We start from the raw sequence: 16,506 nt of genomic DNA on the forward strand, positions 1-16,506 counted from the left end.
ATATACAGAAAAAAATATTTATATTCAATATATTTTATTGTTACAAAATATTAAAATATATACAAATATATAAATAGTTTGAGTGTTGGGAACAGTTTTTAAATACATTAGAAATTTCTGACATTGTACCAACATTTAACAGTTTCTGAGCTTGCAAAACATTCGTGTTGTTACTAAATATGAATATCTCTATGGAGAAAATTAAAATGATTTTTACTTCTGAAACCTTACTGTTGCACTCAACGACAAATGCTCTTGACTTGCATAGCTTTTTGCAGTTAGAGGAAAATACCAGACTAATATGGAAGAGATATGTCACACCTCGTAGTGATCAAGTTTTATCTTTTGTAATAGAAACATCCTCGTCCCAAATGTGAGAGAAAGAGGTCACGAGAGCGTGAATGTAACATTTGGAGATGGACAGAAGGCGTGAGACGCACTGGCTGATTCAGGCACTTTCTTTTAATCTCAGATTGTTCAGGAGCATCAGACAGACAGAGAACTCACTCTCCGGGACACCAATAAAAAAATAAAACTGCTCCTCTTTAGTCACGCGTCAGATAGTACTACTGCAAAAGCTTTTCACAGGAAGAGTTGGGAAAAGATCGAGAATAGACACCAGAAAGACAGACAAATAGGACATAAAACATCAGGATCGCAGTCGTCATTACAACGCTGTCACAGTCCACTGATTGGCTGGATGTTGTTTTGAAGGATGATGCTGATAGGCCAGCGATTGGAGTTATATTTTGAGAAATTCACAACAACTTACACAGTGTTCAGTTGGTTGTTTTTTCTTGTTTGTTAGTTGTAGTAGTTTGCGTTGTGCTTAAGACAAAGGCAGAGAAAAAAAGACATCTTGTTTTTCTTTCCTGTTGGAGGGGTACATCAATTTTGAGGCTGGTTTTCATTTCAAAACATTGATAACAGGCACATACATCTCACAAAACCCTTTAAGAAAATGCTCGGCTTATATTGCACCCCAAAAGCAACCGCTAAATTTTGCTTATTGAAAATAAAACCCATTTTTAGGTATCTGCATTGTGATATTATTTTCTTGATAATAAAGTACGTTCATTTCTTACAGCAGTGCAACAACTTACTCCACTGGTCAAGGATTTATAAATAATAGTAATACTTTTAGTAGTAATGTTCTTTTTCTTGTACTAAAAATCAGTTATGGAATTATGGAAATTAAATGTTGTTATGGTGCACTGTAAATGATTTTTTAAGGTTCTAAAAAAACGATCATTTGAATATGTAACTATATGTAAAAAAAATTCAGTCTTGTTACTTTAAAATATCACGTCAATTCAATTTGTGAAATTCACAAGCAGTTTGAGTGAAAAAAAGTTTTTTTTTTACAGTGTAATGTATGGAAAAGTTTTATATATAAACTTGCACTTGTCTGTTATAAAGTCAAAATTGTGAAATATAAACACAATTGTTACTTTTTTTCCTCAGAATTGCGAATTTGTATCTTGCTATACTGACTTCTTTTCTTGCGATCTAGGGATATAAACACGTAATTCTGACTTAGCTCAGAATTGTGAGATATAAACGTAAAACTATTTGATATAAACAAAAAATATTGACTTTTTCTCAAAACTGAATTTATATCTCACAACTCTGACTCAGACACTTCAGATGGGAAATAACTGTCATAAAAATAATGCCACAATGCTAAAAGCTCCTAATATAGGCAAAATAAAGCCTGTTTTCTTTTGATTCTGGGGTAAAATATAACCTGCACATTAGATTCACCAACACACATACTTTACATTTGGGCAGCAATGTGTTTCCCATCTTCCACACAGCAAATTAATATTGGCAATTTGGCAAATGTAATTTCCCACATCCGTTCTGACCTCACACACACACACACACACACAAGATCTACCATCCTACAGGTCAGCTATTTTGGATTCCTCTGTGTTTGTCTTATCTAGACGGAGTGGATCACAGTAGAAGAGATGCCTCTGACTGGAGAGACATAACGAAAGGCTAGCGGGGGAATAAAATCAAATCAAACGCATGTATTAAAACACAGACGAGACGGAAGGAAGATTACAACTCAAACCTTCAAAGCACATGAGCATAAAAATATAAAGTACCTGGATTTATATATTTATATCTACATATTTTTATATATATATTTTATATATAAATGAATATTTATAGTGTGTAGTCTTTTAAATGGAAGCTGAGGGTTACTCTTTTAAAAACAAAGAAAAATACAAACCAGGACGGCTGTCCAGTACAATAAAATTGAGAAAATGAAACAAAAATGGACAGACCCTCCGAAACTCAGCGGGAAGGGAATAAACAAAACAAAAAAAGCAAAACACAAATGCAGCCATTAGTTCGTTCTTCCACTTTTCATCTGTGGTTTTTCCCAGCTGCAGATGTGCTCACGTTTCCCCCGCTCACCCCGAGGCCTTGTGCTTGCCGCCGCAGCAGTGGCACGCGACGCCGCAGTGGTAACACGCTCGCAGCGGTGCGTAGCAGCACATGCAGGGCGCGAGCAGCGACAGTCCCAGGAGAGCTAGCCAGCGCAGGCAGAAGCGCTCTTCGCTGGCGTCGCAGGAGCACGGGTCCGAATAGTCGCCCTCGGGGTCCGACATGCAATGATAGAGCAGGCTGTCCGCACACCACATGAAGCTCACCCGGCGAATGCACGTCTGCACGGGGTCCGGAGCTTCCTGGCAGCGCCCGCGTCCGTTTTCGGCCGGACTGAACATGTTTTGACAGTACACACACCGTAAGCGCTCTCTGCTGTCCTCCACGCGCCGCGGCAGCCATTTGGCGGTGAGTGCCCTCGGCTGACCGGTGACCACGCCGCCGCCGATGCCCGTCTTGCCGTCGCGGGGAGTGTGTCCGTCCCCACTGAGTGGGTACGAGTAAGTGTAGTCGTGTTTGGGAGGTTCGCTCTTAGCGAGGTGAACGTAAGCGTCCGTGGCGTCCGGCCGCAGAGGTTTGGCTCGTGTCGCTGTGGTGGCGTGCCGATAGTCCTCGTACCCCGTCAACCAAGAGCGCTCACGCGGGTTAATCCGGACGATCTCCTCCTCTTCCTCGTGAAACCTGACGTGACGGGAACACGGGAACATGGGCACCGTCTGTACGGCACAGAGAAAGAGTTACCAGATAGATAGACTTATATTTAAGTTGTTTGTTTATTTAAAAAAGATTCAAACAAATGTATAAAATAGTTCAAATTATATTAAAATGGAAACAATTTAGTCCCTTATTCTAAAAAATATACCGCAGGTAAGGAGTCAAATACATTGTGTTGACATAATAAATTTAGTACGTTTTGCACAAACAAAAAGCATACATTTTTGCATAAAATCTCACCTGTTCCAGGTAGAAGCGGTCAGAGTGTCTGTGTTGGTCGTAGAGATGTCCCAGAATGCAGTGGTGGGGCTCGGAGAAGCTGATTGGTGCATGGAGCGTCTGCATGGACGGCTCTCTCTTCTGAGAAGAGTTAGACGAGCTGTCTGTGGCATTCTGACGGACAGACAGAGAGAGCAAGAATAGAAATTGTTTCCCAATTTGAGCATGTTGGCAGGATCATGGTGGCACAAACCAAACAAATCCCCGCCCTTGAACCAAGGTCACCGAGTTGTAGGCCTATTTTTCGCTGAACTTCCAGCAAAATTAGCCTTGTAGGAGATTTATATGTTACCATGATATAAGATTAATTATAACTTGGATTCAGCAGAAAAATAGAACATTGAAATCCATCAAATCATCACTTCACATTTAACATTCACCATGTCAGAAAAAAAGCAGAAAGTGTTTGTGTAAAAACAGAAATGGATCTGTATAAATGCATTTCAAACGTTCCACAGCAACACAGCACAGGTCATTCTGCTTGACCTTTGACCCTGTGTACGGGTCCGCGAGGTTTGTTTAAATGAAGTGCTTGAGCACTATCATCAGCACTATTATCTCTGACCTTCAACCCCTGAAATCCACACTGTCTCCTTCCTGTGGCTCTTCCTGAAGCCTGGAGCCTGAATGAGAGCCAGCAGTGTGTGTGTGTGTGTGTGTGTGTGTGTGAGCATCTGCTTTAAGAGTTGACAGAGAGCCACAAAGCCATCAATAACTCAAGTGTGTGTGTGTGTGTGTGTGTGTGAGAGAGAGGGAGTGCTTGAGATGATTACAAACACAGCTCGCCTCTCTTAAGTCATCTGGCTCCTTTCTTCTGCAAAGACTGAAATCTACCCTACACTGTAAAACACGTTTGTTAAATTTACAGCACAAATCTGGCAGCTACAGCATCAGGGTGACACATGTGAAACACACACACACACACACACTAAGTAATGCAAACAACACATAATACACAACAAAAAAGTAACAAACACCCCAATATGCACAACATAGGAAAACGAGAAGAAATGACCACTGAAATAAAATATATGCAAATGTGATGCATCTTTTTGGACTTTAAGAAACATAATTTTATGTTTTCAACCAGAAATTAAAAGATTTTACAAAAACAACCAATTAAAAAATTATTTTATCAATATTTTAACATTAAACTACATCTACATGAAAGTACATGTCTTGTTAAAACATTTTTTACTTTAACTTGCACAATATATACAAATTTTCAACATAAGATTTTAAATTAACACTAAACATTACTTTAGTGATAGATAGATAGATAGATAGATAGATAGATAGATAGATAGATAGATAGACAGACAGACAGACAGACAGACAGACAGACAGACAGACAGATAGATGTCTTGAGTGTGTATTTAAGTGTGAATGCATACTACATACATACTAAGTTCATGCAGAGATGTGTGTGTGTAATGTCTGGATGGAAATGTATTTGTGGCTGTGCTAATTATCACTTTAGACTTTACCTCAGAGGGAATTAGACATCCAACAGCTGCTGCCCATTCTAACCCCACCGCACACATCCCATCTCTCCCTCTCTAAACTTAGGAGCGACTGACTACTCTGATTAGTAATAATCAGTGTCTGGCTGGGCTTGTATGAATAGCTGTGAGTCATAAACATCTAAAGTTAGCGATTAGAGAAACACCACTGCTGAGAGACCATGGCAAACGCTGATCGCTAAACACCTAAAGCCCGAAGTCCAACCAAACGTAACACACACTCATGTTCCTTAACTCTGAGTAATTTAGTTTCTGAATGCATGCGTGTGATAAACGGACTCTTGTATCAAAGGCTTTGACGTGGCTTTATTGTGTTGAGTTAGGAGCTATAGAAAGACCAAAGGGAGCAAAGGTCACTTCCTGAGCACAGCCCACACACACACACTTGACAAAACCATTTCACAGAACAATACTGGCAACTGACCCATTAATAGCATTTATTCTCAGAGATAAATGAATAGAAAAAAATATTATTACAACACGCTGTTGATATGTTGAATAGTCATGATATATTCACAAAGATTTTTCTGGTTAAACAATGCCTAGATGTATTATTGATTCATTTCTATGAATCAGTTCAAACTGTTTAAATGAATCACTTCGACAATTTGTTTAATCACTCAAAAATGTGCAGAAAAAGATGGCATTTGTCATATTACAACAATCTGTGCAAGTAAATCTTGAAGTTTATTACGAAGGATTGTCAAAGTGGGGTATATTAAAGAAAATACTGAGATTATGGCCCCTCTGATTGAAATCCAATGATTGATTGGACCACAAAACCAGTCTTAAGTGTCAATTTCTCGAAATTGAGATTTATACATCATCTGAAAGCTGAATAAATAAGCTTTGCATTGATGTATGGTTTATTAGGATCGCTGAGATACAATTATTTGAAAATCTGGAATCTGAGGGAGCAAAAAAAATTAAACACTGAGAAAATCCCCTTTAAAGTTGTCCAAATGAAGTTCTTAGCGATTCATATTACGAATCAAATGTTTCATTATGATATGTTTACAGTAGGTTATTTACACAATATCTTCATGGAACATGATCTTTACTTAATATCCTAATGATTTTTGGCATAAAAGAAAAACCGATAATTCTGACCCGTACAATGTTTTTTTTTTTTTTGCTTTTGCTAAAAATATACCCAAGCAACCTAAGACTGGTTTTGTGCTCCAGGTTCACAAATAATAAATCATCCTTTTAAAGGGATATTCCACCCCAAAATGAAAATGTAAATCACCCCCATGTCATTCCAAACCCGTTAAAGCTTGGTTCTTCAATGCTTGTCATACTTTTCTGGACCTTGACAGTGTAACTTACTTGGAAGTCCATGGGACAGTCTCAAGCCTCCCAGTTTTTATCCAAAATATCTTAAATTGTGTTCCGAAGATGAACAAATCTTTTTACGGGTTTGGAACAACATGGGGGTAAGTGATTAATGACAAAGTGATCATTTTGGGGTGGAGTATCCTTTTAAGCCATTTGAGGGCAAACACATAAATACACCGGCTCTAGTCTCAAGAGACTCACCGTGAAAACATCATCATCACCCAGTTCGGCTTCATTCTGCAGCGTGGAGGAAGAAGTGGTGGAGCCTGGGGGATGGGGGGTGGGGGGTTCATATTACAATCTTAGTTTACTTGTAACACATTAAACGGTAAACCATTCTCATGTTCCTCACGGACCCACTCACCCTCTGTGAGGTCCTCGATGGCCTTCCTCACGCCGCGATCGAACGCTCGGGCGTCAGCGGGGCTCTGGAACGACAGGCCACACTTCCTGTTGTCCACTCGCCAGTGATGGAAAGTGGGCGTGGCTTTAGTGTAGACCAGATCCTTCTTCAGAAAGCACTGCAGGATCACCTGATCAACACCAACACAATTATTAGGATTGAAGAACAGATTTTTGGAGACTCGCACACATCGACAGCTCTCTAACCTGCTTGTCTTTGAGCCGCTCTCCAAAGATGAGAAAGCCGCTCCGTCCCAGGAGCTCCAGGTCAGCTGGGACCAACTTACAGACACCCACTCGACTGAGACCACCGCCCTCCTGAGCCAGCCAACCCCCGCTAGACTCATCCCTCGTCATCACCACAGCTTTCACTCGCACTATGTAACTGTCACTGCAGGGAGAGACACAAGGAGGTTGTGATGTGGTTCAATGACAAATATGAATGTCAGAGATGATTAAAAGAAGACGACTAGTTTAAAACACATGTGCCGAGTTTTCAGAAAGTTACTCTTGGTGTTCATGTTGGTTTCAAGCATTTAAAAAAAAAACATTTATGGTAAAGCTTTACAATAAGGTTCCGTTTGTTAACATTAGTTTACTGCTATTTACATTATTTAGTGGACTTGAGCTAATTGGAACTGACACTGAACACTATTTCAATTAATCAACATAAACACTGTAACAAATGTTCTACTCATTGTTAGTTAATGCATCGACTATTGTTAACTAATGGGTCCTGTAAAGTGTTACCTCATTTTATTTTCAATATAAATTCAAGATTTATTGACTATAAATGTCAAGTGGTGTAACCATCAAGCAATAAAAATATTTTCCTTACACCTTCAAAGTGTACTTTTTTAAAATTAAGAACAAATAAAAAAAACATTGTCATGTCATGAAAAGGTCAAAATGTCTGATATATTTTAAGATTATATACGGTATATACGGTATATATATATATATATATATATATATATATATATATATTTGTGTGTGTGTGAGTGTGTGTATAAATAAGAAAAAAAAAACAAGACAGCCATAAATTAATATTTATAAAACATATCAAATACAAAAATCTATGAATATTTATAAATACAAATAGGCTGACTTGAGTGTCACTAAGCGGTTTTGCGATTCCCAAATGAGCCTTCTGCGCTTCTTGGTTCAGTGATGTCAAAGCTTATGCTAATATATCAGCATCCTAGGTATAGCCTGATTGGACGCGGGTTTGACTCATAATGATGACATCATAATCCATTCTGGAAGATGTCTGAGCTCACAAGTGACAGCTCTGCATGGCAAATCGGGTTTCTCTTGAAATCTTAAAGAGGACGATGTTCGTTATGCTAATGGGATTTCTGGTTGTTGTTTAAAGACAGTGATAAGCCTTATGCAGAGATATGATAGTGCCATCCCAAATGCTGAACCTAGTTTATGTGCAACCATGTGCAAAATATGACAGACAGTTAAACAAATGCAAAACTTGGGATGAGGATTTCTCAGAACATAATTTACATATTGACTGCAGCAGAGCATGGGAACTTAACACATCTACAGACTCATCTTTGCCTCGTATTAATGTTGAGATGAATTCGCCAGTCAACATCAGAACAGCCGATTTACTACTTCAACTTTTATACATACTTGGTTCACAGCTCATTCCTAAAAAAATAGTTTTAAAGTGTAGTGGAAGTGTGTAAACACAAATACCAAATCCATATCACCCTCATATCACCCTCAGCTGCCTCCCTTGGTAATAAATAAAACATCTGTAAAGAATGGAAATGTAAACAAATTTTGATCGAGAAAACATATATAGCTTAAAAGCATTTCACAAAGATTTAAGTCCACTAACAGGTATACAAAAACGTTACGTAATTTTGTCATTAGCTACGTGGCATTTTGGGATGTACCTTGTGATACGATTGGTTAAAATAATAGTTCACCAAAAAATACACTTGGCTTCAGGCCATCCTAGATGTCAATGAGTTTGTTTGTTCATCAGAACAGATTTGGAGAAATGTATTATTATATCACTTGCTCACCAATGGATCCTCTGCAGTGAATGGGTGCCGTCAGAATGAGAGTCCAAACAGCTGATAAAAACATCAGAATAATCCACACCACTCCAGTCCATCAATTAATATCTAGTGAAGTGAAAAGTTGTGTTTGTAAGAAGCAAATTCCTTGTTCAGACGTTTAAATTTCAAACCTTTGTTTCTAGCTAAAATACAAGTCCTCTATCCATAATATTGCTTTCTCTAGAGAAAAAGTTGTCTCATCTGAATCGGGAAAGAAATATGAGGAGATCAAGCAATGTTTACAAGCAAAAACAGTTTTAAATAGCTCTAAACAAATGTGTCTGTGAATTTTGATGTGAGAGGACAACAAGGGATGGACATTTTCACTGGAGAAACAATATTATGGATTCCAATATTTTGGCCAGAAGCAATGATTTAAAGTTAAAACAGTATAATGATGGATCTGTTCCTTATAATCAACTGAACAACGTACAAAGGAAAATGCTTCATTCTGGTCTTCTTCCACTCTTTAAAGCTTATTATTTCACAAGACATTAACTGATAGACTTGAGTGGTGTGGATTACTTGTGATGCTTTTATCAACTGTTTGGACTCTCATTCTGATGGCACCCATTCACTGCAGAGCATCCACTGGTGGTGAGCAAGTGATGTAATGCTACATTTCTCCAAATCTGTTCCCATGAAGAAACAAACTCATCTACATCTTGGACGGCCTGAAGGTGAGTGTATTCTCAGCTAATTTTTATTCCTTTAGAGGAACTGGCTCCAGCACTGAACACAGTGATTTTCAGGCACAAGCAGTAACATGGTATGGAAACATTACAGCCCATTTCACACAGGAACTTAAGTTTTAAAAAAAATAATCTTGAGGCCATCGCTAAAGAACCTATGTTGAGAAACAAATGTAAACAACAAGAACATGAGTTCATTTCCTCTTTATCTCAGTCTGAGTTTTTGCTGGAGTCTGTAAAATTACTTTCAGGCTTATCATGCAATCTCTTTATGTATGTTTGTGTGTGCATAAACAGATAAAACTACTCATGACTTTCCAAAAATATGAACTGACATATGCTAACTTACAAATGTATTATGTTTGGGGGGAAAATTTATATATGACCTATATATCTATATAGATTATCTTGTACAATTTTTTCTGCAAGTCGTTTTGGATTAAATCTACTAAATGATTCAATGTAAATATGAAAGTGGCTAATTCACAGTGTACACAATGCAATGACATATGCAGCTGCCATAGCAACCACCGTCTCCCACACACTGAACAACATACAAAGGAAAAACGCTTCATTCCAATCTTTTCCACTCTTTAAAACTCAATTCCCGTCACAGCGCTGCAGTCTCTTCATTCTGCATTTCACTCCCCTCACACTTCCAGTGAGCGGGTGGCTGGGAAATCAATCCTTATCCTTACCGTAAATCCATCAGAACTATGGAGGATCCAGCAGAGGGTTCATCTGGACTGACTTTACCTCAATGTCACTCTCGTCCCCTTCAGATATTATGGACCCATAATGGGGCTGCATATAGGTCACGCTGATGTGATCAATATAGATCACATTCCTCCCCTCCCCAAGCGCCCAGAGGCTGGAGAGGGCATCCGGGTCTGCGGTCTGGGCACCAGCCAGTTCACGTGAGCATGCACACACACCTTCAGGCTACAGTCATTACAAATGGAGAGCCACTGGTTTGCTCAGCACGTTTTTGAAGAACTCACATTCCAAGCCAAAAAGAGTCCAACAAACACCAGCATACCAGAGTTTACAGAAAACTCTGAAATCGTCAACATTTTGAAGGAATAGTTCAACCAAAACAAAAATCTTGCCCTCATTTACTCAACAGAATGACATAAGTGTGAGTGAATAATGGCAGGATTTTCATTTTGTAATCCCCAACAGTGACACTGATCTCTAAATGTTCAGTCACAATGAACCTGAATTATCCAGTTCATTTTGAAGAATGGAACATGCGAGAGCAAATATGCATCATGACACAAGACATAATGACCCAGAGGTCATCTGCAATAACGCACAGGAAGTAGTGACAACAACACAACAACAAGCACATCCATTAGCCTATTTAGAAAGTATAATTTAAGCAAAATCAGAATACATTTAGTGGGCGCCAAAGGTTTCATTTAAAAATATAGCATAAAAGTGATACATGTCCAATCCCATGTCTTTAAACAACACTTTCAAAAAACAAATGAAAACAAACTGTCTGACAATTGTCTGACCATTTCAGGTCTTGTGATAAATATGTTTGGCATGTTGATACAGTGCCCCCCCTAAATGTATATAGACCCTTAAGGCACAATGAAACACTGCATGAATGTCATTGCATTAATTAACAAAACACCAATCTTCATAAAAAAATATACACATTTAATGCAACTAAGCATCACGTTTTGCGATCTTAAGAGAATGGTTTACCCCCCCAAAAAACATCAAAAAAGCCATTTAATCCTCCTCATGTTGTTTCAAAAGTGTAAGGGTTTCGTTCTTCTGTTGAGCACGAAAGAATATATTTTGAAAACTGGATCCATTGAATTTTTTTCCAGACTAAGTCAAAAGCTACCATAAACAGTTTGTTTACCAACATCATTCAAAATATATTTTTTGTCCTCAACTGAAGAAAGAAACTCAAACAGGTTTGGAACAATTTGATGGTGAATGAATGACAGAATTTTCCTTTCGGCTTGAACTATTTCTTTAAGTTTGTTTTCAAAAGTTATCCAAAGAAAATAAAAAGCATCTGGGCACTTCAGTGTTTTGGGGTCTGTAACCTTAGCTCTGCACTTTTTAGTTAGCTCTAAAAAGTGTAGCATTTGTTTTGCAACTGCTTTGCAACCACATTCAATGGTGTTCAGACTTTTTAGCTGCTGTTAAAGTATCCAGATATATGTTTCCAAAGTGCAAGACATGAAACTCAGATCTGTGATACCAATGGCCATAACGGTTTAGACTCCACAAAAAGAGAGAAAGGCCTATTAAGTAAAAGAGAAAGATTTCCTTGCAGTGAAATGAATTGTGCAGGGTAATCCATTCATTATTGGCACGTCTTTGAGAATCAAACAATCGAGGGGCGTGACAGCGAAGATACGCTTCACCGCTTCACCCAGCTCTTTCACTTCCGCCGGATCTCGGTTTAATCCTCTCACCATTGTTTCCCTTCACAATCATTCAGGGAGCGCCTTCTCAGAAACCTCCTCCCATTTTGGAGCAGCCCACAGCCCTCCCCTCTGCCGATAAAAGTCAACATTTCCCAACCTCGGGCTGTTATATGGGCCTTTACATCCCAGTGTGACACACGTATTTACTCAAACGGGCGTGAGTGTGCCATAAATTTAAATAAGAGAAATTCCCCACCAGCCACTGCCATACATCTCATGGAGAGGAAACATATAAGTGGAGTTCAAGAAATTAAAATGAAAAATTAAACTTTTGCACAAGCCATTCTTACAAACGTCGGTGCATTTCCCTTCATTAGTCAAGTCAGATTGCGCTAAACAAGTTATCGATCAGAAAGCAGCCCATAGAGAAAAGTGTTGGACTATAACGTATGTCACAGTATTATAGTTCCACACAACATTACGTTTACAAATTTTAAAGAGAGTGGACGATGGATAACTGTGTGAAAGGAAAATAATGTTTCTGACGTGATTAAACAAACGCGTGCACGTTCTAGAACTGTTTTGTAGCTATTTTTTTTTCTGAAAAGGTGAATATGATTATCATAATTAGCCTAATTAAAACTCAAACTATAAAACAGGCCCTATGTTTTCAATTGGCTTTACTACGGGGGTAATAACAACACACCGCTCTTTATCACAATCATTTACACAGGTTACGATACTGTAAAATAATGTATTGTAGGCTATTGTAAAAATACAAGTTACGTCTCCTTCAGAATAATTATTAAAACGAATGCTTTTCATTACATTAACGATAAAAACACACATAATCAAAACGGATTCTGGCATAAAAGACGGACTAAATAAACATCATCTTGTTAATACATGTTGAGTGTATGTTACAAAAGTTAATTTTAAGCCCCATAAAGAACTCACTAAGTTAACGAGCCGTTTAACTCGGGCCTAATACTATTAGAGAGACTTTGATCGGCTTGAGTCAAGCTACAGTGAGATATGAGTGTTTATGTTGGGCAGAAAAAAACACTCAAGCTTGCTAAACAAGTACTTACAGTTTCCAATACTGTGCCCTACGATCATGCAACTCATTGCGTGTTTATATTCGCGCTTGTGTCTTGCAAATGGAGGAAGCTGTCTGATTAAATGCAACATTTAAAGCATATATAGGCCTGTGTATGCCGTACAGGGCCTGCTTTACCATCAGCACGGCGCCGAGGCGCTCTCTCCGCCGCGCGCGCCCCCGTCTGTATTTTTATGAATGAAGGACAGTATGCAAATGAGAGCGATTCACGAAAAAGAAATGGCGGATATGGCATGTCAGACCACCACAAAGAAAGACGCCAAGAACGGCCGCTCTGGGAGCGCACACAAGCGCGTTGCGATAGCGTTGTGTGTTTAGAAACTTTGCAGTCGTCTATTCGCTTCCTCGCAGCGCTAATTCGCCTTTAGAGTCGACGTGATATAAAGTATTCAGTAAAGGATCCCTCCACAAAATGTTTCCGCTCGAGCCCCTCCTCCTCCCCCCTTCTCGGTTTGAGACCAGATCCCTGCAGCAGGGGCCCAGCACTTAAATCTCTTTGACACTGCATTGTTTCTTAGTATTAACCTCTCCTGCGTCTCTCTCTGGGGCGCATAGGCATGATTTCCCTGCATCTGACTGACCCCTCGTTTAGCTCGGCAAAGCATTCTTGGACACAGGATGAGATTTCCATTCGCTCCCACATGCGTCTTTTTCTTAAAAAGTGAATACTCACTCGTCTGGGTGCGATTCCTCAGTCATGTTTCCCCACGTTTCACCTACAATAGAAATAATATCCCACCGCGGGCACGCAGTGTTCGGGCTTCATGTCGTCTCGATTTTCCACCTCGCCTTTTTTTTTTTAAAGTCCAGTGCATCAACGAGTTTCCCCCAAATCCGTCTCGCGGCGTTCCTTATTTTCGTTCTTTCTCCGCGCACTGCACTTTACCCGTCACGGTTTGCAATGCATCTGGTTAATCCTCGCGTTATGCAACATCCCGATGGCTACATCGACGGTTTCTCGCCTCGCGTCGCCCGCCGTGTCTGAAGACTGCGCGCTGGTCTCGAAGAGGAGCCCCATCTCTCATTACTCCATGTTGGATTGTGTAGTCAGCAGCAGGCGAGAGCCGCCGACACTGGGGGGTGTGGGGGGGTGTTGCGGAAGCAATGACGTCACGTTGGAACGTCTGCAGACGGTTTTGGACCGAGGGATCTCCGGTGTGACGAGCTGTGCCAAAGTCCTAGTGCCTCCTCTCACCTTAATCTGTAGGTCTGGGTTATTATTTCACAATAAAGTGACGGGGATTTAAAACTTAAAGCGAACAAAGTTTAGAACACATATGTGACACAGTACTACAAAACCAGTCATAATGGTCATTTTTTAAATGAGATGACATCTGAAAGCTGAATAAATACGCTTTCCGTTGATGTATGGTTTGTTAGGATAGGACAATATTTGGCTGAGATACAATTTATTGGAAATATGGAATCCGAGGGTGAAAAAAAAAAAGAAACAAAAATCCAAATGAAGTTTATAGCAATGCATATAACTAATCCAAAATTATTTTTTGATTTGTTTATGGTAGGATATTTACAAAATATAAATGGAACATGATCTTTACTTAATATCCTAATTGATTTCTAGCATAAAATAAAAATCAATCATTTGTACCCATGCAATTTGTGGTCCAGGGTCACATATATGTGTTCTGGTGCTGCTGGAAATCCAGTTTACGTATTGCAAGCTGGTTTCTAGCTGGTCTAAGATGCAAGACGTATGGGACTAGAACAAGCCATCTACCACAAAGGCCTGGTTCTAGGACTGCGTGACATTCTGCAAACTATGGGGCAGTATTATTTTGCAGTGGTTGGTCAGACTTAATTTGATTCATAATTCATAGGTTTTTGGCTTAATTTAAAAGCTTTTTGGGGTAAATTGAAATTGAATCATCATTAAATTGTATTAGATTTAATCAAAATGCATTTAAAGGATATTTTAATACTTTATCTAATGTGTCTTGCAAGAAAAAGAGACAACTTGGGGTTGTTTATTGCACAAAAAGTAATTTAAAATAAATGTTATATATAATAAATAAATGTATTTATAATGCGCCTTTCACATGCTCAAAGAGCTAATATAAATATATGTAACATTCTAATGAAATATTCTAATTCTATTTTATAAAAAAACACTTAAACTCTTAACACTTGCACTCTCTTTTTCTGCTTGTTTTCTTTTAAAAAAGGCCTATAACACTAGCATTATACTCTCTAGCCAACCCCCCCCCCCCTCCAGAAATTGCTAAGTGTACTGCCTGAGGCTAACTGAGACGCTATTGCATATTATTACTCTTTGTTGGTTTTGTTTGCTTCTATTACCCTCATTTCTAAGTCACTTTAGATAAAAGTGTTTGCTAAATGACAAAATGTAAATGAATAATTTAATTCATCCTTTATATAACTGCAACATTTTTATAATATAAAAAGGGGGATTATAAAAAAATGCATTTTGTGTTATTTAGTACTACTATTTTATAATACGTATGATTTTTAATGCTTAATACTGTGTTGTCACCTGGATAATCAAAACTGCAAACATTCACTGATGCTCAAGACAAAATACTGGGATATCCAAAATGTTGACGGTAGCCATTGACTTCTCTCGTACAGGTTTGGAGAAACTTAAGGGTGAGTAAATTACCATTTTTTTGGGTGAACTCTCCCTTTAAGAGCCAGGGGGTGTAAACTTTTGAGCATGATGATGGGTGGTCATTATTTTGTTTAAAGATCTTTTTAGTACTGCCCTTCAGAAGTTACATAAAATACTTATATATTTTCCAGGAGCAAAATAAGAACAATTTCCTCCCAGTCATCCTGTGCAAATGTTTACTCACCTTTGTTTTTAATGCATTGTGTTCCTTCTTAAACATCAGTGAATGTTTTCAGCCTGTATGAGTCCCTCAGTTGTCACCAGTGTGAAGGGAAACCAAAGAATCTACAAGACCTGGAGGATTTGTGTGAAGATCATTGCAGAACAGGACTGACAAATAATTAAAAAAAAAGATCTGAATCATTCAAGTAATGATGCACAGTATATAGATAATCAATATATAAAGTTTTGAACAGCTTTGTTTGTATAAATGCAGATATTATTATGTCTTGCGGACTGTATGTAAACGTCTGTTATCTGAAAGGTATACTAAATAAAGCAACGTGATTTATGATCCTTTTTTTTATTATTAGTATTTTGCAGATTCTGCAAGATGTATGTAAACATGACTTTAACTATACATTTAGGCTACTTAGAAAATAATAAAGAGTGCAAGATACAGATAAAAAATCTTAGAGCTGAGCATAATTGAGCAAAACTGTTCCATATTTCACTAGAAAAGTTGCATAATTTGTAAAGGTTTTATTTTGTTTATTCTGTCATCTGCTTATGTGATTGTCAGTACATCTTGAGAAGCAATCAGACATGAGGTGAGCAGAAGCCTCAGTTGCAGGTTGATCCGCTTGTAGCATGTTATGATCTATGGTTCTGTAGACAAATATACATTTTATTTTTCTAAGCAATTTCTTTATGTAATGTGCATGTAATATACATTGGGCCTAAATCTTGACCAG

The 16,506-nt window shown here is 38.4% G+C and overlaps 1 protein-coding gene across 1 annotated transcript; it reads right to left on the bottom strand.

Annotated features, from left to right (window-relative positions):
* Positions 1-443: 443 nt before the first annotated feature.
* spred2a (sprouty related EVH1 domain containing 2a) lies at positions 444-14,037 on the bottom strand. Its single transcript, XM_052545931.1, has 6 exons — positions 13,619-14,037; positions 6,864-7,047; positions 6,619-6,787; positions 6,456-6,520; positions 3,355-3,507; positions 444-3,116 (listed from the first exon to the last, which is right to left on the bottom strand). Exons 1-6 carry the CDS (start codon positions 13,642-13,644, stop codon positions 2,427-2,429), a joined length of 1,287 nt encoding a protein of 428 aa, XP_052401891.1. The 5' UTR covers positions 13,645-14,037; the 3' UTR covers positions 444-2,426.
* Between the last annotated feature and the right edge of the window lie 2,469 nt (positions 14,038-16,506).

Source organism: Carassius gibelio, chromosome B1, assembly GCF_023724105.1.
Source record: "Carassius gibelio isolate Cgi1373 ecotype wild population from Czech Republic chromosome B1, carGib1.2-hapl.c, whole genome shotgun sequence".
Taxonomy (NCBI): domain Eukaryota; kingdom Metazoa; phylum Chordata; class Actinopteri; order Cypriniformes; family Cyprinidae; genus Carassius; species Carassius gibelio.

Bases quoted from the DNA above. Each gene is read 5' to 3' on its own strand.
- spred2a (XM_052545931.1), bottom strand. From the start codon at position 13,644: ATGACTGAGGAATCGCACCCAGACGA. The intron at 6,521-6,618 runs GTGAGTGGGTCC...CCCATCCCCCAG, and splicing joins CATCGAGGACCTCACAGAGG to GCTCCACCACTTCTTCCTCC. The intron at 3,117-3,354 runs GTGAGATTTTAT...TGTGCCGTACAG, and splicing joins ACCGCTTCTACCTGGAACAG to ACGGTGCCCATGTTCCCGTG.